The sequence below is a fragment of the Gopherus flavomarginatus genome, chromosome 12 (assembly GCF_025201925.1).
Source record: "Gopherus flavomarginatus isolate rGopFla2 chromosome 12, rGopFla2.mat.asm, whole genome shotgun sequence".
NCBI lineage: Eukaryota > Metazoa > Chordata > Testudines > Testudinidae > Gopherus > Gopherus flavomarginatus.
This window is the reverse complement of record NC_066628.1, coordinates 42,344,477-42,371,956: the sequence shown is the minus strand read 5'-3', so window position 1 is coordinate 42,371,956 and position 27,480 is coordinate 42,344,477. Positions and strand designations below refer to the sequence as shown.

At 45.7% G+C, this 27,480-nt stretch overlaps 2 protein-coding genes across 7 annotated transcripts in view; one reads left to right on the top strand and one right to left on the bottom strand.

Moving 5' to 3' along the window:
- The window catches only part of PCTP (phosphatidylcholine transfer protein), a 97,108-nt gene that overhangs the window by 36,830 nt on the left and 32,798 nt on the right, over nucleotides 1-27,480 (bottom strand). The window lies entirely within an intron of this gene.
- On the top strand, nucleotides 768-24,206 carry TMEM100 (transmembrane protein 100). 6 transcript variants are annotated; one of them, XM_050920154.1, is made up of 3 exons: nucleotides 768-3,842; nucleotides 15,498-16,007; nucleotides 21,995-24,206. In XM_050920154.1, exon 2 carries the CDS (start codon nucleotides 15,564-15,566, stop codon nucleotides 15,966-15,968), a length of 405 nt encoding a protein of 134 aa, XP_050776111.1. In that variant the 5' UTR covers nucleotides 768-3,842; nucleotides 15,498-15,563; the 3' UTR covers nucleotides 15,969-16,007; nucleotides 21,995-24,206. The 6 variants fall into 6 exon arrangements, with proteins under 6 accessions (XP_050776111.1, XP_050776108.1, XP_050776105.1 ...); XM_050920151.1 differs by lacking the exon at nucleotides 21,995-24,206 and adding an exon at nucleotides 6,918-7,108 and having other exon boundaries at nucleotides 15,498-16,888; XM_050920153.1 differs by lacking the exons at nucleotides 768-3,842; nucleotides 21,995-24,206 and adding exons at nucleotides 3,855-4,114; nucleotides 6,918-7,108 and having other exon boundaries at nucleotides 15,498-16,888.

Below are 27,480 nucleotides of genomic sequence, written 5' to 3'. Positions count from 1 at the left end.
GGCTTGTCATTTCCCAGCCATTTCATTTCTAATCCCCTAGTTTCCTCTTAGCCACTTCAGAGACAGCCTAGGCTGAAGTCAGGCTGGAATAGTGTGGAGAGAAGTTGTCCATGAAGAATTCAGTCTGCTGTCTGTGTGGCTCCACAGGACCCCTAGCTACCAGAATGGGAGCCTAACTCCTTCCTCCAGTGACCTGTTCACAGCTGTGATTAGGTTTTTCTGATTCAGCTGGTCTCCCCTTGTCTAATAATTATAATATAGGAATGGTTGCACCCGGCATTTACATAATAACTTCTATCCAAAGATCAGTGAGGTTGGTAAGTATCTGTGATGGGTTGGATCACAGAAACCCCGTTGGGGCTGCCAGCTGATGTGCCAAGACTACTTCTGCCCCTGAATTCCTGCCCTGACAGCTTAGGACCTCAGTGCTCTGCCTGGATTGAGCCAGACCCCCTAACCTGCTGCAAACTCAGACCCAGGTCTGAACCACACCCCCTAACAGCTGTAGGCTTAACTGAAAGCAATTTACAGAAGTGTTCCTGTCTTTAACACTCAGATGTCCAACTCCCAATGGGGTCCAAACCCCAGATAAATCCATTTTACCCTCTATAAAGCTTACACAGGGTAAACTCATACATTGTTCACCCTCTATAACACTGATAGAGAGATATACACAGCTGTTTGCCCTTCCTCCCCCCAGGTATTAATACATACTCTGAGGTAATTAAGAAGTAAAAAATGATTTTATTAAATACAGAAAGTAGGATCTAAGTGGTTCCAAGTAGTAACAGACAGAACAAAGTGAATTACCAAGTAAAATAAAATAGAACACACAAGTCTAAGAAACTGAATACAGTTAAAAACCTCATGCAGCTTCCTTTTACAGACTAGTCTCCTTATAGTCTGGGTCCAGCAATCACTCACACCCCTGCAGTCACTGTCCTTTGTTCCAGTTTCTTTCAGGTATTCTTTGGGGTGGAGAGGCTTTCTCTTTAGCCAGCTGAAGTCAAAATGCAGGGGTCTCCTACAGGCTTGAACTGACTTTCTCTTGGGGGGGGGACAGGGGGAGACTCCATCCTCTCTCCTATGCAAAGTCCAGCTCCAAGATGGAGTTTTGGAGTCATGTGGGCAAGTCACATGTCCATGCATGACTGAGTTTCTTACCAGCCAAGCCACATTCCTGGGAAAACTCTGATTGGATTGGCATCTTTGAGTTCATTGTTGGCCTAAATGGTTCTTGATTGGGCATTTAATTTGCACATTCCTTTCTCAACAGAAATCAAGCAAGTATACAGCCAATATTCCTAACTTTAAGTACAAAAATGATACATACGTACAAAGATTAATAGATTCAGTAGATCATAACCTTTACAGAGATATGTCACATGGCATATGTAGCATAAAAATATTCTAGTTATGTCATATATACATTCATAAGTATATCCCATAAAGCCTTATGGGAGGCACCATTACAATATTTCACTGGTAGGGAAACTGAGGCACAGAAAGGTGAAGTAACTTACCCAAGGCAGAGTCAGGAATAGATACCAGGAGTTCTGGCACCAATTCCTTTAGATTAGCCACAAAACTACCTTTCCTTTATATTTCCCTACAGTGTTTCTTCCTTTTTCTCTCTGTCTCAGTCTCTCCTGTCACTTTTTATTCTCTGCCATTGTCTCTCTTTCTCTGCCTGTCACCTGGTCTTTCTTTCCCCTCCTTCACTGGTCCCCTCCCACTGCAGTCCTTTGCCAGCCCTGTAGTTCTCTCTGCTCTGTCTCCTTCTCCAAATCTCTGCATCCTGTTTCTCCACTCATCTCCATCTACTGTTGTTCCCTCCTCAAGTGTTAATTCTCTTTACCAGATATGCATATGGAACTCCCATCAGCCCTCCCTATGATGAGCAAAGGGGGTGATGAGAGTGTGTGGGGCAACCAGTGCCTATGGTCTCCTTCTCCCCCGTCTCTAACTCATTGCCATAGTAAGCTGGGAGAAGCGGATGGAGGAAGAGGAAGCAGCCTTGGTTGCCTGCTCAACCCAAGTATCTATTGGGTTTCTGGGCTGCTCAACCCAAGTAGCCCCTTGTCAGTGGGAGGAGAAGCTACAGGGGGAATCTTGCTCACACCAGACAGCCCTGCTAAAGAGGGACACCTCGGATGAGAGGAGTTTTCAGGATGAAATAGCTGAGATCTGGAGAAGAGGACAGGGGTCCTGAGGTCTGTCAAGGACTCCAGTGACTGTCATGCAGTCATGTCATCAGGCATTCTACCAGTGACAAAGTTAGGTAGAGCTACCATTGCTTTGTGGTATATTCATACAGGGGCTATTAAAGCATTGGCCTAAAATATTAGGGTGAAATATGCCCCAGGTCTCTTACACTGAGCTCCACTTACATTAGATTCCCTTCTGAGGGAGCTGGCCTGTCTTTTGGGGCAGATGAAAGGTGCTGCAAACATAAGCATCAGAAAGGAATGCTAGACAAAAGGTGAAAATAGCAGACTTCTTGTACAAAGTAGTGGCAATTCTCCAGAACACCTCTGGCCTGACTTTGACTGAAGGAGACAGAACTCATGGTGGGATAACTTAAGGGACTGCATCTTCATCATCAGAAAAAAGTTAACACAACAGGAAGAGGGTGAAATCCTGGCCCCAGAAAAATTAGATTTGGCAAGATTTCCATTGACTTCACTGGGACCAGGATTTCACCCCAGAAAGGGGTCTCAAAAGTACATGAACATTCTCAGTAACAGAGGCTGCTTAAATGCATCTGGTGCATTGCTGGTCTATCAAGCATTGATTAAATAGTGCCTTTTAAATGTAAGCTGTGGGTAAACTTAACCACAAAAACCAAACAGACCCTTCCCCCAACATTTAAGGCAAACATTCCTGCTTATATCTAAGGTAAACAAAGGAAACCACAATATTAAAAACAACTAACTTATTGATATTATATTAACTGATAGATTGAAGCCTAGACATTCCTTTTAAATGTTTTTAAATAAGATTGAGAAACACCCTCAAACTTTGTTGCATTAAAAACATAGTTCTAAATCTGACGCAAGCCGCATTCCTTTCAACCTTATTTTTCAGCCAGTTAGGAGCCCCTCTGGATTTCAAAGCGCACTTTGCTCCGGCAGAGCTTTTAAAAAACCACAAGACACTGATCCTGCCATGAACTTCACTTGAGTAGACCCCCCCTCCCTTGAAGTCTGCAGGGCTCAGCAATCCTGCCACTTGGAGCACATTGCAGGATCAGAGCTTACACCACATTTTAATTAACCTTCATACAAGAGGGGGGGGGCAGGGTGATTTGATTGTGTCACCCTCTGGGTTTGTCAGACATCAGGCGCTGCTGTAAAATGCACCTGTTTCCCCAGGCTTGTGGTATCTAGGTTAATAGACAGCGCCCATCACCATGGGCTCTGAGAGCATTTCAGAGGACCCGAAAGGGGGATTCTGTGTTGGGGAGGGTGGATGAGGAGGGAGTGTTGTTATTGTTATTTCTATTCCCCTAGCACCCAAGGGCCAGTCTGGGAGCTCCGCAGGGGCAGGTTTGCTCAGGCCTGGGGGAGCTGGGGGCTGGACGGCCAAGCCTGCTCCCCTCCTGCCCAGCGGAGAGAAGGAAGCCACAGGGGAACCGAGCAAGCAGCTTTTCCAACTCCGGCCCGCCTGCTCCCAACCGGCTCAGCCCTTCCTAGCAGCGACTTTCCCCCGGTCCCTAACGGTCTTCCAGCCTGGCTCAGCACTTTGCTCACACTCCCTTGCGCTGCGATGTGCGCCCCCCGGCTGCTGTGTGCGCGGTGCAAGGGGCTGGCGGCCCCACTTCCACTCCGGCCGAGGCGAAGGTAAGCGGCGCGCCCAGGCTCCGGGCTCGGGCAGCCCGGGCACCCACGTGCCCAAAGTTCAAGCCCGCTGGGCAGCGCGCAGGGGCTTGTCGCTGCAGCCGGCGGTCGGCTCGGGCGAGTTTCTGGAGCAGAGGGAGCCGCACAGCATGTGCGCGTGGCGGAACGGGACCCAGAACTGCGGCGATGTTGAGCGGGATTTTCTGGGTCTAAAGGGAATGGCGAGGGATGCGGATCTCCGCTGTGCTGCTTAGCGGTCACTGGCCTGCAGCCAGGTACCGGGATTTGGGCACAGCGGTTCGGAGGGTAGCGGAACAAACAGTCCGCCCGGCTGTAATTGACCCTGCTCCCCTTGGGAGAGGTGGGTTTGATCCCTTCTGCTGCGGTTAGCAGAGAACTCGGCTACCTGTTGTAACGTTCCATGGGGTGGGTCAAACACGGGATGGAGGGGAGTGAACCAAAGAAGGGATTTCGGTCCCTAATAAATCCTGCAGTTGTAATTGCTAAAGAACCCTATTCAGTGTCTGTTGCTTTAATCCTTGTTACGTTCAGGAGGACCTTTCCCCATAAAGGTACAGCGTGTAGTGCATGTAATTCTTAACTTTAAGGTGTTGTATGAATTCCTGGTACCAACACTCCTGTACTTGGAGAGAGTTGCTTCTTTTCTCTAACAGTGGAGTGTATTACAGCAAGTGTAAACCTTTCTGTGCCTGGTCATGCCGCCTCTCTTATATTTGACTCTAGACATGAATGTTATTAGTTTACAGTGCCTTAGGGGTGCATGGCATATTGTAAAGTCTCCCTCCTGACAATTTTTCAATGACTAAATCGTATACAGTGCAGATTCTTCCCCCACCCTCCCAAGATTATGGCTGAGAAATGAAAAAGTGCAATAAACGTTTTGTAATTCTGGCATGCAGGAATTTTGTGTAGCAACCAATATCAGCACCCCATCCACACGAGGATGCAGCCTGCATATATATTTCATGTACCTCTGCTACGTTTTTTTTTATCCTGATCCTACAGGCTTACTCCTGTGAGTAAGTGCAAAGTGCCTACAAAGAACTACCGAAGGTGCAGGACAACAATCAGGCCCAAAACATCTATGCAAAAGTCTTAATCACCTTCCTCCACTATTGCATAAAAAGCAAAAAGGTGCAAAGGCTGTGGCAGCTGGCGCACACTATCTATTTGCACTTCTCCAATGGTATTTGACATGGAGCTGACCTCCTGAGAAAGCATCACATTGGAACCTTTCAGAGTTTGAACATGAGACTTGATTTAGAGATTTCATATCTCAACTTTTCTACTTTGATTGGAGGGGAGAAATAAGTTTGCTATGTGGATTCAGTTTTGTGGCAGGCACTGCTATTTCGCTGCAACATATTCAAGGGTAAATGCAGATCACTCACAGACCAGCATATCTATTTCTAAGCATGTCGCAGACACAGTGGTTTGTTTAGCACAAACGTCTTAGTTAGAGGTTTTTGAATAGATTTCCTCATAAAATGAATACAGTGGATGGCAAAAACTTTTTTTTTAAATAACTACCTACTGTGTACTTGAAGATAATTCAGCATATTCCCTTCTTTTTCCTGCAGCAGGACTATGCTATAAGTCAGGGGTCGGCAACCTTTCAGAAGTGGTGTGCCGAATCTTCATTTATTCACTCTAAGTAAAGGTTTCGTGTGCTGGTAACACATTTTAACATTCTTAGATGGTCTCTTTCTCTAAGTCTGTAATATAGAACTAAACTATTGTTGTATGTAAAGTAAATAAGGTTTTTAAAATGTTTAAGAACTTCATTTAAAATTAAATTAAAATGCAGAGCCCCCCACCCAGACAGGTGGCCAGGACCCCAGCAGTGAGTGCCACTGAAAATCAGCTCGTGTGCCGCCTTCGGCACCTATGCCATAGATTGCCTACCCCTGCTATAACTAATTAAAGGTTTCGGGGGGGGGGGTGTATCTAAAGTTCAGCTAGTAACTTTGTTAGGCATCAGGCACAACAACTTATTCAAGAGGATAAGAAAGGAGATCTTATTTATGTCAGTGATCAGCTATATGTATTTTAGATACTGTATTCATGGGCATATTACGTTGAGAATCTGGAGAATAACAGAAGTTATTTGTGTAAATGCACACTGCATTTATGGGCTATTTAAAAAAACTTCAGTTTTATTATTCCAAGTATTTATTGCCATCCTCAAAGGCCCCACTGCAGAGTTAAAATGATCTTAACAATTTACCACCTTCTCTCACTCACACACACACACACACACACACACACACAAGCAATGGTGAATAAGCCTAGTAACGTAAATCTTTGCCGTTTCGTGAGGTAACCCAGCTGCCTGGTGATCTCACAGCTGTTACTGCCATTGATAAGTTTCCATCACTCTGCCTCTCTCAAAACTGTACCCCTGAACTGCTCCAGGTTCTGAGCCCTTAGAAATCTTATTTAAAAAAGTCAAAAAAGAGAGACAGCCTGATATTAAATACAGTGGAACAGTGTATATCAGACTGGGCCACAGGCTTCAGTTCGGCTGGATAAAAAGGGATGTTTTAGTGTAATAAAGCTATATAATAGCAGGACACTATCAGTAGATCTTAAAGCACTTTACAAAGGGGCGGGGGGATCAGTATCATTATCCACAGTTTACATGTAGGGAAACAGAGGCACTGAGCGGTGAAGTGACATACCCAAGTCACTCAGCAGAAAAGCTGAGCCTAGAACCCACATCTCCTGAGGATGAGGGGTTAAGGGTTACATTGGGCAGTAGAGTTTCAACCAAATAAGATTCTACTCCATCTCCCCTCAAGCTCCTTTGCCAGATGCTTTAATGGATGAGGATGTCCTGGGTTCCAATGCTCATCAATGAAGGTGGCACACTGTCAGAGGAAAAACAGCAGGTCAAAAGCAAGAGGCTGCTGCTGCCAAGGAAATAGGCACTCAAGAGCAGGGTGAGGGAGGTGGAAAGTCCCCCAGCCTGTCAGAAGCCAGTGTAGAGCAGACCCTTATTTCCTTGCAGGAGCTTTGTTCTGAAGGGCTGATTTTACCCAAACTCTTTTTTTGTAGGAAACCTCCATGCTAGAGCCATATCACATCCAATCCAGCAACAACTAACACCTCAAAGCCTGGAGCTGCTCTTTCTGCTGCTTGACTTTTGCCTCAGATTGACAGAGGAGGCTTTTTAAAACCAACTCCCCTGCCCCCCCATCCCAGCCATTTACCAAGTGATTTGCTGTGATGGATTTCAGATGGACATGGTAGGTGCACACAGCTGGATCTTGTTTCAGCTCTTTTAAGTAAATCTCATCTTACATTTATTACTGAATACTAAAGTAAAACATTCCTCTACCCCTGCTATAGCTTTACCTATAGAATAACTACTGTAACACCTTTGCCCAAGTAAAAATAGCTGCTTGGAAAAAAACTGAATACAAAGAAACGTGTATTCACTAAAAGCAAACTAAATGGCGTAATCCTGTTGGTATTGTTAGTGTGCCCTTCCTAGAAGTTCCTACTTTATAACCATGTTGCCCAGGTGATGGCAATCAGAACTGATTTCACTTGATCTTCATCACTTTATACAGGCTGAGGATCTGGCCCTTGCTTTTCCAGGAGTGTGTACATTTACTACATGTATTTGGAAGAGTTTCTTTCTTTCTTTCCAGTAACTCAAGGTGGCTTAGCATATTTTTGTAAATGAATATTTGTGCAGTTACACTCTAATGTAGAGATGTATCCTTCCCCTTTGAAGTCAAATGGGAGTTTTGCCAAAGAGTTGGATGGGGTCAGGGTCAGGCTGTAGGTGATTTTGGTCCTTTTTTTTAGGAGAATTTTATGTTTCATGTTGTTCATTTTTGTTATTTGACACAGATTGCTTACTGGCAGGCAAGTTAGCTTCTTCCCATAATATTTTTAGTATGCATATATTTGTCCTAACTTTGTGAAGTTTGAGACTATACACTAGGGTGATACAATGCTTATTAGGAACGTACATAACAGACTGGTGGAAGCAGAGGGACAGGGACTCTAGGTAGTCAGCAACAGACATCTAAAGGAGAGGTACAATGAATGTTTTGGAAAATCAACAGGCTTTTTGATCAGGCCCATAATAAACTTGTTTAAGTGAATGGGAACTTCCCTGCTGTTGTCAGTGAGCTATGGATAAAGTCCAAATGTGCTAAATCATTATTGTGGGAGATGTGGTAAATAATGTCTTTTTATAATGTCTGGGAAGTTTAAGACGAGAGAAATGGAGTTAAAATAACACAAAGGTTTTAACCCACTAGCAAAGCTAAAAAACAGCATTCTGAGTTGTGTTCTCCATTGCCCCGCCCCTCCTATAGTGCATGGGTCGGCAACCTTTCAGAAGCGGTGTGCCAAATCTTCATTTATTCTCTCTAATTTAAGGTTTCACGTGCTGGGAATACATTTTAACATTTTTAGGTCTCTCTCTATGTCTATATATTATATAACAGAGTTTTCAAAATGTTTTAAGAAGCTTCATTTAAAATGAAATTAAAATGTTGATCTTACGTTGCCGGTCCGCTCAGCCCACTGCTGGTCTGGGGTTCTGTTCACCTAGGCCGGCAGCGGGCTGAACGGGGCCTGCGGCCGGGACCCCGGCTGGCAAGGGTCTGTCAGCCAGAACCCCAGACCAGCAGCGGGCTGTATGGGGCTGGCGGCCAGGACTCAGAAGGCTGGGGGCTGGGTATGTGGGGGGGTGTAGGTGTCAGGGCAGAGGTGGGGGTGCCAGAATCAGGGCTAGGGTTGCGGGTGGGAGGAGGGATGAAGGAATCAAGCAGAGGGCTGGGTATGTATGAGGGAGGTACAGGGCTCAGGGCAGGGGCCTGGGGGGGTGCGGTGCTCAGGGCAGAGGGTGTGGGGTGTGTGTGGGGGGGGGTCAGGGCTCAGGGAAGAGTGCTGGGTGACTGCTCCCCTAAAAACTCTCAACCCCACTGCTTCTTGTCCCCTGACTACCCCCTCCTGGGACCCAACCCTCTATCTAAGCCTCCCTGTTCCTTATCCCCAGACTGGACTCTATCTCCTACCTGTCCCCTGACTGCCCCGACCCTTATCCACACCCCTGTCCCCAGCCAGACCCCCGGGACTCCCATGCCTATCCAACCACTCCCCACCCCCTGACAGGACCCCCAGAACTCCCAACCCCTCCCCACTCCCTGCCTGCCCCAACCCCTTTCCACACCCCTGCCTCCTGACAGCCCCCCCCAGAACTCCCAACTCATACAACCCCCCACAGCTCCTTGTCCCCTGACCACCCCCTTCAGAGACCTCCCCCCCAGACCCTCCTTGCTCCCAGTCCCCTGAATGCCCTGACCCCTATTCACCCCCTGCCCCCTCACAAACCCGGGACTCCCATGCCCCATCCAACCCACCCTGCTCCCTGTCTTCTAACTGCCCCCAGCCCTGGGCCCCTTACCATGAGGCTCCACACAGAGCTAGATACGCTGCTCCACGGGAGCACACAGCCCTGCCCCTCCGGTTGAGCGGGGAGCGTGTCTGCCTCCCTGCGGAGCCAAACTCTGCCCTGGGGAGCGCACAGCCCCAACCCCCAGAGCGCTGCACGCGGCGGCATGGCTCCAGGGAAGGAGAGAAGGCGGGAGAGGGGCCGGCAGCTTGCTGTGCTATTTGCCCACCCCGTGCGCATGGCTATGCTTCTGCTCCCGGCCCCGGCGGGGGAAGTGGAGGGCAGAGGAGAGCGCGCCAGGCTGGGCAGGATTTTTAGTGGCATGCTGGAGTCCCGGCAGGCTCCAGCGTGCCATTAAAAATTGGCTTGCGTGCCGTTTTTGGGACGCATGCAGTAAGTTGCCAACCCCTGCTGTAGTGACTTACAAGGGTACATATTGAATATACACTGGCACCATTCTGACTCAGTAGCATTTCACATCTTTACATGGGTGTAAGTCACGGCTCACAGGGTAGAGCAATAGGGGATCAGACCCAGGACTTTTTGCTGGCAATTTTTAGTAACTCCTAAGACAGTGGTTCTCAAACTTTTGTATTGGTGAACCCTTTCACATAGCAAGCCTCTGAGTGCGATGACCCTCCCCCCTTAAATATATACAGAGTTTTTAATTTATAACACCATTATAAATGCTGGAAGCAGAGTGGGGTTTCGGGTGGAGGTTGACAGCTCGCGACTCCCCAGCGGTCCTGACCCCCAGTTTGAGAACCTCTGACCTAAGAATTATAACAGCAAGATTCAAGGGAAAAGTGGGTGTTTCTCCATTCCTTTAGCTTGTCCTTCCAAGCAAATTGGATGCGTGCACCAAACTCCGATGGCCTCCTTTGACAGTCCCTGATGTTATCTAGTCAGATGCACCTGAATGGCCAGAAAGACTGTCAAGTATCAGAGGGGTAGCTGTGTTAGTCTGGATCTGTAAAAGCAGCAAAGAATCCTGTGGCACCTTATAGACTAACAGACGTTTTGGAGCATGAGCTTTTGTGGGTGAATACCCACTTCGTCAGATGCATGTCAGATGCATATTCACCCACGAAAGCTCATGCTCCAAAACGTCTGTTAGTCTATAAGGTGCCACAGGATTCTTTGCTGCTTTTACAGAAAGGCTGTGTGGAGGTCCGTGAATGTCAATGGGGATCAGCCCACTACATGCACAATCTTCTGCCCTGCAGTGTTTTGCCACATGGGCTCAGGAAAGAAGACACATTGTAATTGAAACAGGCGAATCTGATTGTTAACCCACCAAAACTAACAGGGGGCGCACAGGGACAGGTGTAGGGCCTGAAACTATATGTTCATTAAACAAAGAAGGGGCATGTGTACCCAGGGTACTTACGGTCTGCAAATGCCTGCGTACATGCCATGCAATTCATTATTAATTGGAGCACGCTTTAACTCCAGATTTATCGCAATGTCTGGAGTCCTCTAAGGCTACTTCTTTGCTTGAAGCTGGGGGTGTGATTGTGAGGTGGAGGTATGTGCTAGCTCCCATCTAGCTAGTGCACTGTGAATAGTATGTAGCCGCAGTAGCATGATCACCAGTGAGCGGCAGCCTCACGTACCTAGCCATGGGGTCCAAACAGGTTTGTCACTGGGAGGCTGCTAGCCCGTGTCTCTGCTGCCCATGCTACTGTGGCTACACTATTTTTGGCGCACTCTCTCAATGAGAGCTAGCATGAGTGTGTCTATGGGAGCTGGGAAGCACACCCCTTTGCTGCAAGTGTAGACGCAGCCAAAGTATGTCCCATTAAGGATTGCTGTAGTGGTCAATTGGGCAGTTTAGTAGCCATAACAGCTTTTGGCTGGAGTTTTCAAAGAAGCCTAAGGGAGTTTGAAATTCAGTGGGAACTTAAATCCCTTTGACAATCCCAGGTTCGATGTATTGAAATGGCAAGATTAGGGCCTAGAACGAGCCCACCCCGATACAAGCGCATTTGCAGGTTTTTAGAAACGTTCAGTGCAAACCCCTTTCTCTAAATAATCCTTAACTTGAGAGACAGCTTATTGTTCAATGCCAATAGGGGACAGACCCAGCCTCGGGGTGAGAAATCTGAGCTGTCAAAGGCTTGGTCTACACTACGCGTTTAAACCGATTTTAGCAGCGTTAAACCGATTTAATGCTGTACCCGTCCACACTACGAGGCCCTTTATATCGATATAAAGGGCTCTTTAAATCAGTTTCTATACTCTTCCCCGACGAGAGGAGTAGCGGTAAAATCGGTATTACCATATCGGATTAGGGTTAGTGTGGCCGCAAATCGACGGTATTGGCCTCTGGGCGGTATCCCACAGTGCACCACTGTGACCACTCTGGACAGCAATCTCAACTCAGATGCAGTGGCCAGGTAAACAGGAAAAGCCCCACGAAATTTTGATTTTCATTTCCTGTTTGCCCAGCGTGGAGCTCTAATCAGCACGGGTGGCAATGCAGTCCCAAATCCAAAAAGAGCTCCAGCATGGACCGTATGGGAGATACTGGATCTGATCGCTGTATGGGGAAACAGATCTGTTCTATCAAAGCTCCGTTACAGAAGACGAAATGCCAAAGCGTTTGAAAAAAAAATCTACAGGCTACACAGTGCTGCGTGACAAGCGTAACGGAAAGCCAGAGACTCGAATGGACGCTCATGGAGGGAGGGAGGGGGTACTGAGGACTCCAGCTATCCCACAGTCCCCAGCAGTCTCTGAAAAGTATTTGCATTCTTGGCTGAGCTCCCAATGCCTGTAGGTTCAAACACATTGTCCGGCGTGGTTCAGGGAATAGCTCGTCAATTTACTCTCCCCCACACACACACGTGAAAGAAAAGGGAAAGAAATCATTTCTTGACTTCTTTCAATGTCACCCTATGTCTACTGAATGCTGCTGATAGACGCGATGCTGCAGCAGTGAAGAGCAGTATCCGCTCCTCTCCCGTCACCAGTGGCAGATGGTGCAGTAGGACTGGTAACCATCCTTCCTATCAACCCGTGAGTGCTCCTAGCTGGCTTCAGGTGAGCCTGGCTGGGGGCGCCTGGGTGAAAATAGGAATGATTCTCGGTCATTCCCAGTAGATGGTACAGAACGGCTGGTAAGCGTCTTCATCATAGCAACTGGGGGCTGAGCTCCATCAGCCCCCTCCCTTTCCTGTGTAAAGAAAAGATTCTGTCCTACCTGGACTATCATAGCAGCAGCATGCTGGGCTCCTCTCCCCCGCACCGCTTAATGTCCTGCCTGGACTGTCATAGCACCGGGAGGCTGCCTCCCTCTCATTTTATCTCACTAACAAGTTACTGTTTCTTATTCCTGCATTCTTTATAACTTCATGACACAAATGGGGGGGACACTGCCACGGTAGCCCAGGAAGGTTGGGGGAGGAGGAGGGAAGCAACAGGTGGGGTTGTTGCAGGGGCACCCCTTGTGAATGGCATGTAGCCCATCATTTCTGCGGGATCTGATACGGAGCAGCTGTGCTCTCTGATACACTGCTTCTCTAGTACACTTGCCCCATAGTCTAGGCAGGACTGACTCTATTTTTAGAAACCATAAAGGAGGGATTGACTTGGGGAGTCATTCCCAGTTTTGCCTTTGCGCCCCTGCCGATCTCAGCCAGGGGCAGATCCATGATAGCAGCAGACAGTACAGAAGAACAGATAACCGTCATCTCATTGCCAAATTACACTGGCAGCAGATGGTACAGGACAACTGGTAACCATCTCTGCTATCATGCAAAAGCAAATGAATGCTGCTGTGTAGCGCTGGAGTATCGCCTCTGTCCGTGGCATCTGGTACACATACGGTGACTGTAGTTTAAAAAAAAAAAAAAAAAAAAAAAGCTGAACGGGCTCCATGGTTGCCGTGCTATAGCATCAGCTAGGGCAATCCAGGGAAAAAGGGCGCAAAATGATTGTCTGCCGTTGCTTTCCCGGAGGAAGGAATGACTGATGACATTTACCCAGAACCACCCGTGACAATGATTTTTGGCCCATCAGCCACTGGGCTCTCAACCCAGAATTCTCAGGGGCAGGGGAGACTGTGGGAACTACGGGATAGCTATGGAATAGCTACCCACAGTGCAACACTCTGGAAATCGATGCTAGCCTTGGACCATGGACGCACACCACCGAATTAATGTGCTTAGTGCGGCCGCGTGCACTCGACTTTATACAATCTGTTTTATAAAACCGGTTTATGTAAAATCAGAATAATCCCATAGTGTAGATGTACCCAAATAGACAAAACAAGCAGGGATTTGGGGGCTGGGTGTTGAGAGAATCTGGATGAAAGGGGAGAGTTGGAATCATTTAAAATAAAGCAGCCATTGTTATTTCCCAGCACTTGGATTCCACAGTGCTGGGTACCCTGCACGTTACTGCATGGTCATAGTGTCTATGGCGGAGCTGAGAGCCTTGTTGTGCTAGGTCTCATGCAGATATAAATCAAGGGCAGTTTCTGCTCCAGAGAGCCCACAGCCCAGGATTTTCAACTGAGCCTGTAGGAGTTAAGTGCTCAAATCCCATTTGGGCACTTAATTCCCTTATTTTCTTTTGAAAATCTCAGATGTGTTTAAATATTTATAAGGCCCTGAGCATGTTCCAGTTTACACATGCACTGAATGTTACTCACACAAGCAGTTCTACTTGTCGTCTGTGGCAGAGCCTAAAAGAAAGAAGTAACTTTTTTTTTTTAAATGAACCAAAAAGTAAAATATTTGATCTATCGAATGAAAAGTTTATTCTCTGAATTAGTCATTCATTTCATGGACAGCTTCAAACTTTTATCTTCCAACCCAAGGCAGGAAATTGAAATCGATACTAGAACTGTCACAATAGGTTTGATCAAAACTGTGCATTTATACTGTAGATATATTTAGGTTGAGATTTTCAGTGACGCCTAGGGATTTGGATGTCCAATTCCCATTAAAAATTGATACATGGTATCACTGTTTACTGACTTCCTGTCTGCATCTAGGCCCTGATTCTGCAAAATCTTTCTTAGCTCAATGGGGCTACTCAGTTATTACTCAGTGTGAGTAAAGAGGGCAGAATCTGGCCCTTTTTTATGCTTGTCATGATGTGCTTTCAAAGAAGCTGTAATAAAATGATTCCAAGAGGCAATACCCATGCAATCTCTCAGGAGCAATGCAAGTTAAGTACAGTTATGGAAGTTGCAACACTGTTATGAAACTAAATAAATACGTAGTATTGCTTATTTGACATATTCTCTACTGACGGGTGATATCCGGTGATCTAGAGTCAGTGATGTGCTATTTATGAATTGAGAAGAAAGACTCAGAAGTACAAAGGATGTGGAATCTAATAACTTATAAACAATTAATGGAGATGAGACTTATTATTGTAAAAAGCTTCCTGGTTTTATTTATATGTATAAATAAAATAATAGAAGGAAGAGCTGATTGCTTTTTTTATTTTTATAACAATTATCTCCCAGGATCAAGCTGTTATATTACTGTTTGCTAGTTTATATTTTTATTTTATTTTAAACTGTACTTCATGTACTTTGGGTGAAAATGCATCAGACCCTCCCCCTTCTTTTAAAGCCCCAAGCCTTCAAGACTTACTAATGTACCTAATTTTAAGTAGGTGACTAGCCTCATTGAAATCAGTGGGACTATTCAGAAGCTTTGAGTTAAATGGGTGCTTGAGTCTTTCCAGGATCGGGGCCTAAATGTAGATGCCATAGTGATGAGCAATGCCTATATATTAAAAATGTGACGAGACTAGCCAAATTCTGCTCTCTCACACAAGCAAACTCACTGTGCCAAATTCCGTAACATAAGCAGGTGCAATTCCACTGAAGTCTAAGAAGTCACACCTATTTTGCACCAGCTCATTGACATTAGGTTGTACAGAAGTAGCTGACGACAAGATTTGGCCCGAGACCCTTCAGGGCAAGCATTTGTCTAGCTCTGTGGCTCAGTTCCTTCAAAGACTTATGCATGTGCTTAACTTCAGGCCTGGGAGTAGCCCCATTTCAAATCAACTCCAGTCCACTGCAATCAACAGGAAATACACTCATGCTGAAAGTTAAGCCCAGACATAAATCTTTGCACGATCAAAGCAGCCTCTAGCACAACTGGGCCCTGATCCGGACTGGGACCTTTCTGTGTACCATAAATGTGCGTAATAGTTAGACTTATCAGCTGAATGCTTGCATCTTCTTTCCACAGTGTAAGGCATATTCAGCAGAACCTGGTCTAGCCTAAGAATTTGCCTAGCAAGTCCAGAAGCACAAGATGACAGACGAGCCCATTAAAGAGATGCTGGGAGCTCCAAAGCATCCTGAACCTGTAACGATGGAGAAGAGCAATAACAATGACTGCGTGGTAACCACTGTCCCCTTGGTCAGTGAGTGCCAGCTGACTGCAGCAACCGGAGGAGCGGAGCTGTCCTGTTACCGTTGCACTATCCCCTTTGGTGTGGTCATTCTTATAGCTGGAGTGGTGGTCACCGCTGTGGCTTACAGCTTCAATTCCCACGGCTCAATCATCTCAGTGTTTGGACTGGTCCTCTTGTCATCTGGACTCCTCTTGCTGGCTTCTAGTGCCTTGTGCTGGAAAATCAGGCAACAGCACAAGAAAGCCAAAAGGCGGGAGAGTCAGACAGCGCTTGTGGCGAATCAGAGAAGCTTATTTGGTTAGAGACTACCAGGAAAACCACGAACAGACGAGAGCTCCCTTGTAAGTCAATTTGACTATTTATTGATAAGTCAGACCGCAGGAAGTTTTTGACTGGATTGGAATGAAAATGGGTTGGATTGAGAGACTCTAGGAGCATCTTTGGAATTGTTAGTATCTGTCTTTTCACAGACTTACAGACAGTGATGTTTCTTCCAAGACAGAGGGGGGAAAAAAGGTGGATTTTTTTTTTTCTTCACAGAAAAAAAGTGTCATGACTTATTCTTTCGACTGCAGTTAACACTCAGATACTATTGGAAAGGGAGCCCAGTGAACAATCAAGAAAATAACTTAACCTGATCTGATGTGCCAGAAACCTGCTTAAAAATAATACGCACTGTGAGGTCTGACCAAGGGAGGAGTTGTAGCATTTGAACAGATGACAAAAAAAAACAACCTTGTGGCTAGATTGCCTTTGACTTAGGTTGTTCTAGGGAAAAACAAACAGGAAAAAAAACCAACTGTGATTGCTCAATAAGCTGATGTGAGGATGGCAGGTCATTTTGGTTTGTTCCTATGTGTTATGAGTGGTACTTTTTAAAAAAAAAAAACCAGTAATATTAAACTTGTTTTACTATTGAATAGAGGTATGTAGGTATTTGTAATTATATTTGTCCAACATAAATAACGAGGTATGATTATAGCTTAAATTGAGTTTTTTGTAAATTAAAGTGGTCGGATTTAGCACTTTGATTTTGATAAAAAAGGATTAAATGTACATTTCATTTTAAATAATAAACATTCAGTGCTGCTAGATCTTTAGAAAGTCTAGCATTTTTCATTGTTATTGGGACAGCTTGTCCTTTCAGCTTCGATCCCGGAGCTTTACGATCTTCTTTTCACAACATCCCTTTGTAGAGCAATAGTTGTGCTAATAATTTTGAACACAGAGTGCCCTGTGTCCTCTATACTTACAAAGCCTATGCATGATCTGAGGAGTTTTCCTTATTTACATCTCCAGTGAAGATGGAGCTACATCAAAATTATAAGGCTCAGTCCTACAAAGACTTATGTATGTCAGCAATAGTATTTATACTATGACGTTGATGGGGTTACTCACATGTTACTCATGTACATAAATATATGCAGGATCAGTCTCATAATTACCACTCTGTTTTGATATATAGGGTCCAATCCTGCAGATACTCAATACCAGGTGTAGTGCTCATCACCACAAGTAGATCCATCGGTGTCATTGGATCTACTCACAGTAGCAAGCACGGCACCTGGGACTGTTTGCACGATGCGTGGTATTCTATGGTCACTCAGTGCTTAAGATGCTTGCAAGAGCTCTGCTTTATTCAGTGTCTGGTTCCAACTGGGTGTCCACAAGAGGAGCTTCACTCAATCCTGCCCAGACTGTGTCTGGGATGCTCAGTCCTTAAAGGCACAGTCCCTAATACTGTGCAGTGGGGCTCAGAATTAAAACAAAATACCCTTTTACATTATCTTGCATTTCTCCAGATGCATGTAGATGTAGAGGGGAAAAAAGAGGTTTCTATATTTTACAGTTGTATGGACAACATCTAGTAAAGTTAGGGTAGGTCCCTGATTTAGAAAAGCATCCCTATTCAGTACTGCATTTAAGCACACATTTAAATACTGTCCTGAATAGGGTTGGACTTATGCACAAGCTTAAATGCTTTCAAAAATGAGGAAAATCATAGATTATTAAGGTTGGAAGGGACCTCAAGAGATCATCTTGTCCAACCACCTGCTCAAAGCAGGACCAATCCCCAAATGGCCCCCTCAAGTATTGAACTCATAATCTTGGGTTTAGTAGGCCAATGCTCAAACCACTGAGCTATCCCTCCCTTCCTTCCATCATATTTGACTGACTATACACAGTGAGCAGATTTGTTGACTAAGAAGTTACCATTTTTACACAGTTCCTTTGGTCAGCCCTCTAACCTTAAATGTGCATCGAGATCCAATGCCTTTGCAAGAAAGGAGATAGAAGTGCAATCTACTGCTTTAAAAAAAGCTTGCACTGCTGAAAAGACTGAAGCAGAACAGGATTGTAACTGAAGACTATACTGTTTTTTGCAGCAGTAAGTAAAGACTCTGCAGTCAGTTTTTATCTGGCACGCTGTTCCCTTCTGAGTTAATAGAATATTTTTACAGGCTGTAGCCTTGCAAACAATTTTTTGGTCATTATTCATGGCAGGCAAACACTGGCAACTTAATCACCGATAGCTGGCAAGATCTGCCATCAACTACAGGCTCAGGTTACACAAAATCATTTTCTGTTCAAAACTGGATGGAACAAGAGCCCATTTCTGGTGCAGTTGTCCTGCTGGCACAGCTCTGTGCTCTGAAATGCTTTATCTTCCAAGGCTGTCTTGCTCCATTGGTTAATTGGGTGGGTTGATCCAGAAGGAAGCAAAACAAAACATTCTCAAGTGATAGAAAGTCATCTGTATTTATCTTTCATGCTATCGAGGACCAACGTGAGAGCCCTGATCCACATCTTCTCTTGAAGCTAATGGCAGTTCTGTTTGCCTGAAAGCCAGGCTACAGTATCAGGCACTTACAGTTCAATGGGCAGAATTTTCATTTCTTTTTGTGAGACCCAAGTGGCTGAAATGGGCTTGAAAATGACAACCCCACGTTAGCTAGGACTGGAGGTCAAGACAAAGGCAGATATTGCAAATATTGGGATGGGGAAACAACAGGGTCAGAGGCACTACCGGGGATGGCCCTAGGTGTTTTGAAGGCAAAGGTAGAAAATGTTTTCAGTGCCCTCTCCCTGCCTGACAGCAGCCAAGCAGCACAACAGAATGGCACCCCTAGCCATTGGAGGCCAGGGTGACCACCCTTCTCACCCAGCCCCTGCTCACTGTAATCAACATAATGGGCTAAATTCTGCTAAAATCACATTGAAGTCATTGGGCTGTAACTGAACTAGTGCCGCAATCTACTTGCTAAAGAGGAAAGAGTTTGTAGGCAGGCCTTTCCCTCTCAAATGCATTTGCACAAGGGCCTGGCATCATCGCATTCCTTCCCACATACCCCTATCTCCCTGCATGCCAGGATGGCTTCATAGATGGGAGCACTGGCTACACCTGTTGAACAGGTGCAGTAAGGGTAATCCCTCCCCAGGCTCTCTCTGGCCTGGGAGTGATCATGGCTTGATACCACCCAGGCCCTGTGACTTGAGTGCTTTCTTCCCCTCCTCCCCAGCAAGGCTTATGCTTCTAAACTCCCTAACTTATCTGGGGACTTGTGAAGTGCACGTTGTGTTTTAAATAGAGCAGGCTGTATATGTGGGAGGGGATGTTTGGAGTCAGTATTTGCGTTGCTACACTCCGTGGTTACTTGACACGATAATAAAACTGCTTGCATCAGAGGAAAGCTGACAACACATTTTAGCACTTTCATAGCACCAACTTAATCACGGCAGGAAGCTTTCCTGCTACTGGGAGAACATGTTGCATCACCAGAACATCTGACACTGGTGTCCAATGTCAATCACTTTGCTTAAGGTCATTAAAAAATATTAGGGTGTCCCCTTACAATATAAAGCCTTTGCATGAGTGACAATTAACAGGAAACACATAGCATGCTAAATAATTGAACAGGTGCATTCAAGAAGTGTCTTTCCTGGTTAAAAATGAGAAAATGATTGACATCAGCACAGCTGGAGGAGCCTGGTCAAACACAGCTCTAATAGGCCTGCCAAGTGGGTGTCCTGGGAAAGAAAATAATTTTTCTGCCTCTTTTTTGAAAGCAGATTTTTATGGACTTCAGTGAAGGGAATGGCTTCAGCTGGAGTATGGGTCATTAGGGTAACTCAGCAGCTTTTGCACTGAAATCTGGCAAAGCGCAGTTATAGAACTGGTGCGTGAAGGGACCCATGTATCTCACCCTCGGCAGCAGAGTTCTTTCAAGGTATAGATTCTGTCTTGGAGGCACTAAACTATCAACGAGTGAGATTGCATGTGACACATAGGGGATGAAAGCAAATTAGAAATGCAAATTAGGCTAGGACCCAAGACCATAAAAGGCCAAATTAAATGATGTTTAAATGAATGGGGCTGGATGGGGGTAAGTGAGGGCACATATTGACCATAGGAGTTTATACAGAGGCAGAATTTTCCTCTGCGATCAGCCTGGCAAACCTCTACTGCCTATTCTATTCTCTCCTGTGTGAGTAATTCCCACTGATGTCAATGGGAGATCTGCACCTGCAGGGTGGGAGCAGGCTGCTTGTGCCAGTGTCTGCATTGCTAAGAGGGGCAGTTAGACCTTAGCCTTTTGGGAGACAATGGTGGACAGCATTTCCAACCTTCAGCGGATGAGGACCAATCCCTCTGATGTGCACCAGTACATGTGCAGCATAGATTCTCATACCAAAGAGGTGTCCCCCAGAAGAGAAACACTGAGGCTGGAAGAGGTATCGGTGTGAGAGACTACCGCAGCTCCATCTACAGAACTCAGCAGTCGCCCAGGCAGTGTGAGAAGGTGCATAGCAGCATCTGGCACGAGGAAGCGTATCTAATGCTTTGGAGCATGATTACAGGGAATGGATTCTTCCCTATTTCTCCTTACTTTAGGCAAGCAAAATGATAATACCCTGGAAAAACAAGCCCCTTAGCCTGGTCTCATTCAGAAGTGAGACAGAGTTTATCAGGGGATTGGTCCGAGGCTGCCTTCTGTTGCCTGGAAGTTCTAGGTTCTGTTCCCTGTTTTATCACGGACACGCTGTGTGCCATTGGCCTAGAGATTAGCCCACCCTTTGCCACAAAGTGGCTGTTAGTTTTGGGTGCCTCAGTTCTGGGGCAGTTTGAGACATGTGTCAGTAACACACGTTGCACGCCCAAAGATAAAGGCACACAAGCATGTGACCACTTTTGAAAAGCTTATCCTCAGCCTCCCTCTATGCTTGCTACCCATCTGTAAAATGAAGATGATACCTACCCACTACAAGTTGCAATACTCGAATAACTGATGCTGCTCAAAGGGCTGTGAGGGCCCTCTGTGGCAAGGGTTAGGGAAGACCACAGTGGTGTTATTACTTTCACTATACCAGAAAATGAGGATACCACATTCAAGTAGATCTGAACTTCTGTGATGAAACCAAATCTGTAATAAGTGAACCCCCGCAAACCAGGAAGCTGCAAACACAAAACTCAGCCTATGTGTGACAGAAACATTGCTGAGGTCCATGAGCCTTTGAGCTAATCAGGATTTGATGTATGGTGTCATGCCAAAGTCATGCAGTTCCCATGGTTTTACATCAAAACCATTTGAAACTCAACAATTTCCACTGAATCCACTTGGCGTTTTTCAGTAGAAATCCAGAACTCAGGATGGAGCCCTCTCAGAGATCAACATTACTTTCCAGTTAAAATGCCTTCCCTTCTTGTATGAAAAGACATTGAATGCAACAAATGATACTTCAGTTTTGGGTGAGGTTGTGTTGGAGTTAATGCAAATTTGCATTGTCTCAACTGCTTGTCTCTCCCTTCCCGAAAGCTCTGGCAGCGTCGCACAAGAAAAAATTGTCTTCACATGGATAGAAAATTATCTAATGGGGAATTGCTCTGGTGCACTAGGCAAACGCTATAAGGATCTTAAATAATAATTTAAAAATCTAAGTACAGGAATTTGTGTCTGTAACTACACCCTGTATTGCTATTGTACATAACGCCTGTTATAGCCTGGAGACTCCAGGTGATTTATCATCTTAGGACTTTGCCACTTTAACAGCATTGCCATAAATAAAGCAGCACACCCCCCTATGTGGATGCAATTACTCTGGTATAAAAGTGCTTATAATACCATAGGTTATTCTGGTTTGGGAGCTGAAATAAACTACCCTGGCATAAGATCGCTTTATTCTAGTTTAACGGCATCCACACTAGGGCTTTACAGGTATAACTATATTGGCAAAAATTAATCAATCACATCCCTGAATGTGGACAAATGCACCATGAAACAAATGATGTACCTGAGATACATCAAAGATATTTTCATCCTCTCAACAGGTGACCTAAACTACCTCAGATTTCCACTGCAACTTCAGCACCCACTGCCATCTATTAAACTCTCTCTAGAACATTCCCACAGTATCATCAACTTTCTGGACACCACAATCAGCTTCAACAATGGAACCTTACAGAGGACTATATACAAGAAATCTATGGATCACCACCCCTCCCTTCACAGATCCAATGACTACCCCAAACACACCAATAAATCTGTTATCTCTAGCCAGGCAGTCAGATACCATAGAATATGCTCTGAGGAGAAAGTCCAGGACATACACTTTAATACACAAAACCACCTTCACCAAACAAGGACACTCCACCAGAAAAGTAGATCACATCATAGAATGGGCCACCCAAATAGCCTGAGAGGACCTGTTTCAATATGGAAATAAAACTCCCCTCCAGCCACACACCCCTAGTTGTCACCTACTATCTCACAGTAGGGGGAAGGGATAGCTCAGTGGTTTGTGCATTGGCCTATTAAACCCAGGGTTGTGAGTTCAATCCTTGAAGGGGGGCTACTTAGAGATCTGGGAAAAAAATCAGTACTTGGTCGTGCTAGTGAGAGCAGGGGGCTGGACCTGATGACCTTTCAGGGTCCCTTCCAGTTCTATTAGGTAGGTATACTGGAACCCCTACAGGGTATAATTACAGCCATAGGCACAATTTTTTCCCAGCACTGGTGGGTGCTCGCACCCTCCTGGCACACCCAGGGCCAGTGCTACCATTTAGGCAGCCTAGGCAATTGCCTAGGGCACCAGGATTATTCAAGGGGTGGCATTTTGCCAGGGGGGCAGCAGGCAGCTCGGGTGGAGCTGCTGCAGTCATGCCTGCGGACGGTCGGCTGCTTGTGTGGCTCCGGCGGACCGCCCGCAGGCACGACTGCGGCAGCTCCACCAGAGCCACGGACCAACGGACCCTCCGCAGGAATGACTGCGGTAGCTCCACTGGAGCTGCGGGATCAGCGCAGGGGGCGGCGAAATGGCCGTGTGCCTAGGGCGTGAGAAACCCTAGCGCCAGTCCTGGGCACACCCCAACTCCACCCCTGCCCTGCTCCCATTCCAACCCCTTCCCCAAAGTGCCTGCCCCAACTCCACCCCCTCCCTGCCCCTATTGGACTCCTTCCCCAGATCCCCACCCCAGCCCTACCTCTTCCCCAAGTGAGCCATGTTCCTCCTACTACTCCCTCCCTCCCAGCATTTGCTGCCGCAAAACAGTTGTTTCACGGCAAGAAGAGCTGGGAGTTAGAGGGAGAAGCAACGCGCTTGGGGAGGAGGCGGTGGAGTGGAGGCGAAGGTGAGCTGGGTCAAGGAGCTGCTGTTTGGTGCTCAGCACCCACCAATTTTTCCCCATGAGTGCTCCAGCCCCAGAGCACCCACGGAGTCAGCGCCTATGATTACAGCCCATGCTTGATAGAGACCACATCCTGAAATAAATCATTCTTGCACCCCTCTTCTGGCCTTTAAATAACCCCTCAACTTCTCTAAGCTCATCATCAGAAGCAAGCTCTCCACAGACCAGGACACACCAACTCAAAGCAACACCAGACGCTACCAGACAGATGAAAAATGTATAGACATATCTTCACTTCTACGATGATCAACACCCACCACAACTCAAATTTCAAGATCCCTGGGTCCTACACATGCCTATCACAACATGTGGCATACCTCACCCGATGCACTAAATTCCCTAACAACAACTGTGTGGGTGAAACGAGACAATCAATACGCTCTCGGGTCAACTCATGCAGAAAAATGATAAATGACAAAAACACCATATTACCTGTGGGTGAACACTTTTCACAAAGCAATCACTCTATATCTGACTTATCAGTCCTCATCCTCAAAGGAAACCTGCACAAAACTTTCAAAAGAGAAGCCTGAGAGCTTAAGTTCATAACTTTGCCAGACATTAAAAACTGTGGTCTTAATAAAAACACTGGATTTATGGTTTATTACAACAATCTATAATTCACTAAACATCCCATCTCACTTTTTTCTTTCTTTCCTTTCCCCCTAAATGGAGAGATGTTAACTGGCTACTTCATCTTGAACTGTCTTTTGAAATGTGTGTTAAATACTTATGCTCAACTATTTGTTCCACCTTGTATTTAGCTGTGACAAGAATACACTTCCCAGGCCTGAAGAATTTTGTAAGCATGAAAGCTTGTCTCTCTCCCCAACAGAAGCTGGTCCAATAAAACATATTACTTCACCCACCTTGTCTCTCTAATATCTTTGGACCAACTCAGCTACACAACCACTGCATACACATCCCTAACTGACAGTAGACCTGTGTGCAGACCAGCCTTTATAGATAAGAATACACAGACAGGGCAGAGATTGCTGCTTAAACTGCAGCATCGATTTGAATTTAGGCTCTTATTGAGAAATTAATATCACTATTGACACAGCTGAGGACTGATCACCGCTCTCATGTGAGGGTAATTGAAATCCTAGGGTGATAGCCAATGCATCTAAAGATTTCCTATGGGAAGATTTGCATTTCTGTTTCACAAAGCGCCTTTCATCTGTTGATTCAGTTCATGCTCCAGTTCTTTGTGCAGTAAAAGCCCAAAACTGTATAAAACCATCTTAAAAATATGGCTCTGTAGGGACTATATTGATGCTCTGATTTTATATAGAATATCTACACCGTATGTAAGAATATGGAAAGATACCGTAGCTTTAAAAGTGTATGTAGATTGCCCAGCTGGAGAAAATAAATGTAACAGTTTATGGAAGATAAAGTCTTGTTTATAAGACACATTGGGCCAGATCACCAGCTGGTGTAAATCAGCTCAACTCCAATGAAGTTAATGAAGCTTTACCATTTATACCAGCATAAGATCTGCTCCCTCCTTTCCACTGTTCCATCTCCCAACCGCCCCTCTACCCCCAATCACTAGAGTCATTCCATCATAATATGTTGAATGTGCTACCATCATTTAATAACCACCCTGGCTAGATGAATTCATTACAATCAAGCATAGGGCTCTTTGAAACTCACAAAGAACGTCCCAGGTTCTAGTGAAATAGACACATGGCCGCAGCTAAACTGCAGTTTAATTTCCAAGAGTCAGAGCCACTTTATACAGTAAAACAATTAACAGCCTTTTTTTTTTTTAAAGGCCACCAGTGCTCGGCCCAGCCATGCTACCCTTCAGTCTAAGGTCCCAGGTTTGTGAATCGAGTTAACAGCTTTCCTGGAAAACTGGCCCATGACATTATTTCCTTGTGAACTCCATCCACCTGTCATGTTAGTGCTTGGTGCAATGCCAGCGCTGGCAGGAAATAATAGGCAGCAGGATACCGGTGTGTGTCAGTGGCCCTGACCCTCCCATTCCTGAACATGAATAAGTTTCGAGCTTGCAAGGCGTCACAGCAGATTGGCTTCTGGGCCCACAGAAAAGTATGGGTGGGATGCACAGCTATTAAAATAACATCCAGCCGGCTGGGTCACAGAAACCGCAGTCTGGGAAGAGACAATGCTGCATTATCTCTGGCTATTACTGTAATGCAGCTCTTTGTTCTTTTGCCTTCCCTCTCACAGGCAGGGAGTTATACAACAGATAGTTAAAACAAGACCAAAAATACTAATTTCTGATCCATCAGAGTCTGAATTAGCTAAAATTCTCAATGATAAGCCTAAAAACTGCAGCTAACAATTTCCATCATTAAGATCCAGTTTTCCAGCAGATGAAGAAATATATCAAACGGGTTGAAACAGAAAAATAAAACAAAAATCCTCTTACAGCCAGAGATTGTTTTCAGACCCATTATTTTCTATTTTATTGCTGTTAGACGAAAGGGTCATCAATCTGGTAACTTAAACTGTACCAGTGCAACAGATGTCCTTGGTAGCTTTAATAGTTTCCTGGGAGAAATGAAAGCCATCCTGCAAGGGAGATTTAGGACCAGATTGTGGTTTCGAAGCTGCAGCTGTTGCTGGAGTGCGGTGCAGGGAATGCTATAGGAGAGGCCAAGGAAGGAATTGCTACTGGAGACAGCATGCTGCAGAAGCAGCTCTCCGGCCCTTTCAGTGTGCGCACTGCAGTGTGCATTTTTCCATGCTTGGCCAGCACTGCTATGCCTCACTGGCAAGCTAGCGTCCGTCAGGCCAGGGAGCTAACAGGGAACAGTGCCCCGATGGGTTTAGACAAAGTCCTTTCACAAGGCAGCAGAGATGTTCTTTGTGCTTTCTGTCCCTGTGTAGAGCAGGGCACTATCTGCGTTCTTCTGTAACAACTCCCCAGTGTGGCACCCCAGAGCCCTAAGACCAGAAAGCTGGAGCACACAGCCAAATGGTCCAAACTGGCCTCCAACTGAGGTGCCACAGTTGGTGGGTGCCTGACTTCGGATATCTTGAAGGATCCTGGTTTTTCAGAAGGGTCTTCTGAGCACCAGCCCTCTGAGGATCAGGCCTCTATAAAGGCATCTCATTCTGGCATTCAAAAGTCACAAGTCACTTTGGAAAATCTCGAGCCCTCAGATGCTGAATAAAAACAACATGCTCCCCTGGTTACACAGAGAAGCAAATAGCTGAGCCTGGTAACTCTAATAATTGAAATGTACAACAGTGCTACGGAAAAAAGAACCCTCATTTCCGGGGCTGGTGGATGGGAGCCAGAAGACGCATTGGAATGGCATGCTGGGATTGAAGCTGAAAGGAAACTCTTTGTTTGTAAGCAAGCAATCATCCTCCCTCTTTTAGCCTAGCTGATCCCACAGTCCCTCCTCTGGCAAAATTCCTGTTCACTTTCAATGAGATTTCTGCCCAAAGGAATCCAGTGGCAATAGCTTTCTCTGTGCTCCTAGAATAGTGCCAGCCTCTCATCTCAAAGCTACCAAACCACCTGGAACTAACCCACGAGAGTTTCATGCTCAACGTTTATGGATGCACCACCTCACAACATGACTTGAAAAGCAAAGCAAAACTTTTTACCATCTCCCAACAGGCGTGACATTTCTGAGATTAGGTTTCTTAGTTTCATAACAAAACCTATTACTGCTGGTCGCACTGTAGGTCTTCTGAGCTTAATCAATCTTTGCAAGCCCGCCCCATCCCTTGTGCAACCAACTAGATTTATTTCTCATTTAAAACAAGGTTCATAATAGCCCCAGAAGAGTGCCGTCTCCCAAGAAAGAAGGAAAAGGCAACTGTCAGCTAGTTTAAAAATATTGGTAGTATTGCTTTAAATCTTGAGGCGAGTGAAAGTCACATGATCAGAGGAAGACTTTAGGGAAGATCTGACGTTCTAATGCAGTGGAGATTCACCTTCCATGCCGGACTCTCCTCCATGCCCACAGAGAAGTGCTGTCTAGCAACCAAGAGGTTCCCCTCTGCTGTGTTTGGGTCTCCATGGCCTTTTGGTTGAGGTTGAGGGCAGAAAGAGGCAGGCAGCTGCTGGGCCTGATCTGCAGTGCCTTCTCCTGAAAACCCATCAGATTTCCCATGACAGTCTGGCAAGGAATTAGTAG

What these genes read in the sequence shown, in the direction of transcription:
- TMEM100 (XM_050920154.1), top strand. Translation starts at nt 15,564, where the DNA reads ATGACAGACGAGCCCATTAAAGAGATGCTGGGAGCTCCAAAGCATCCT.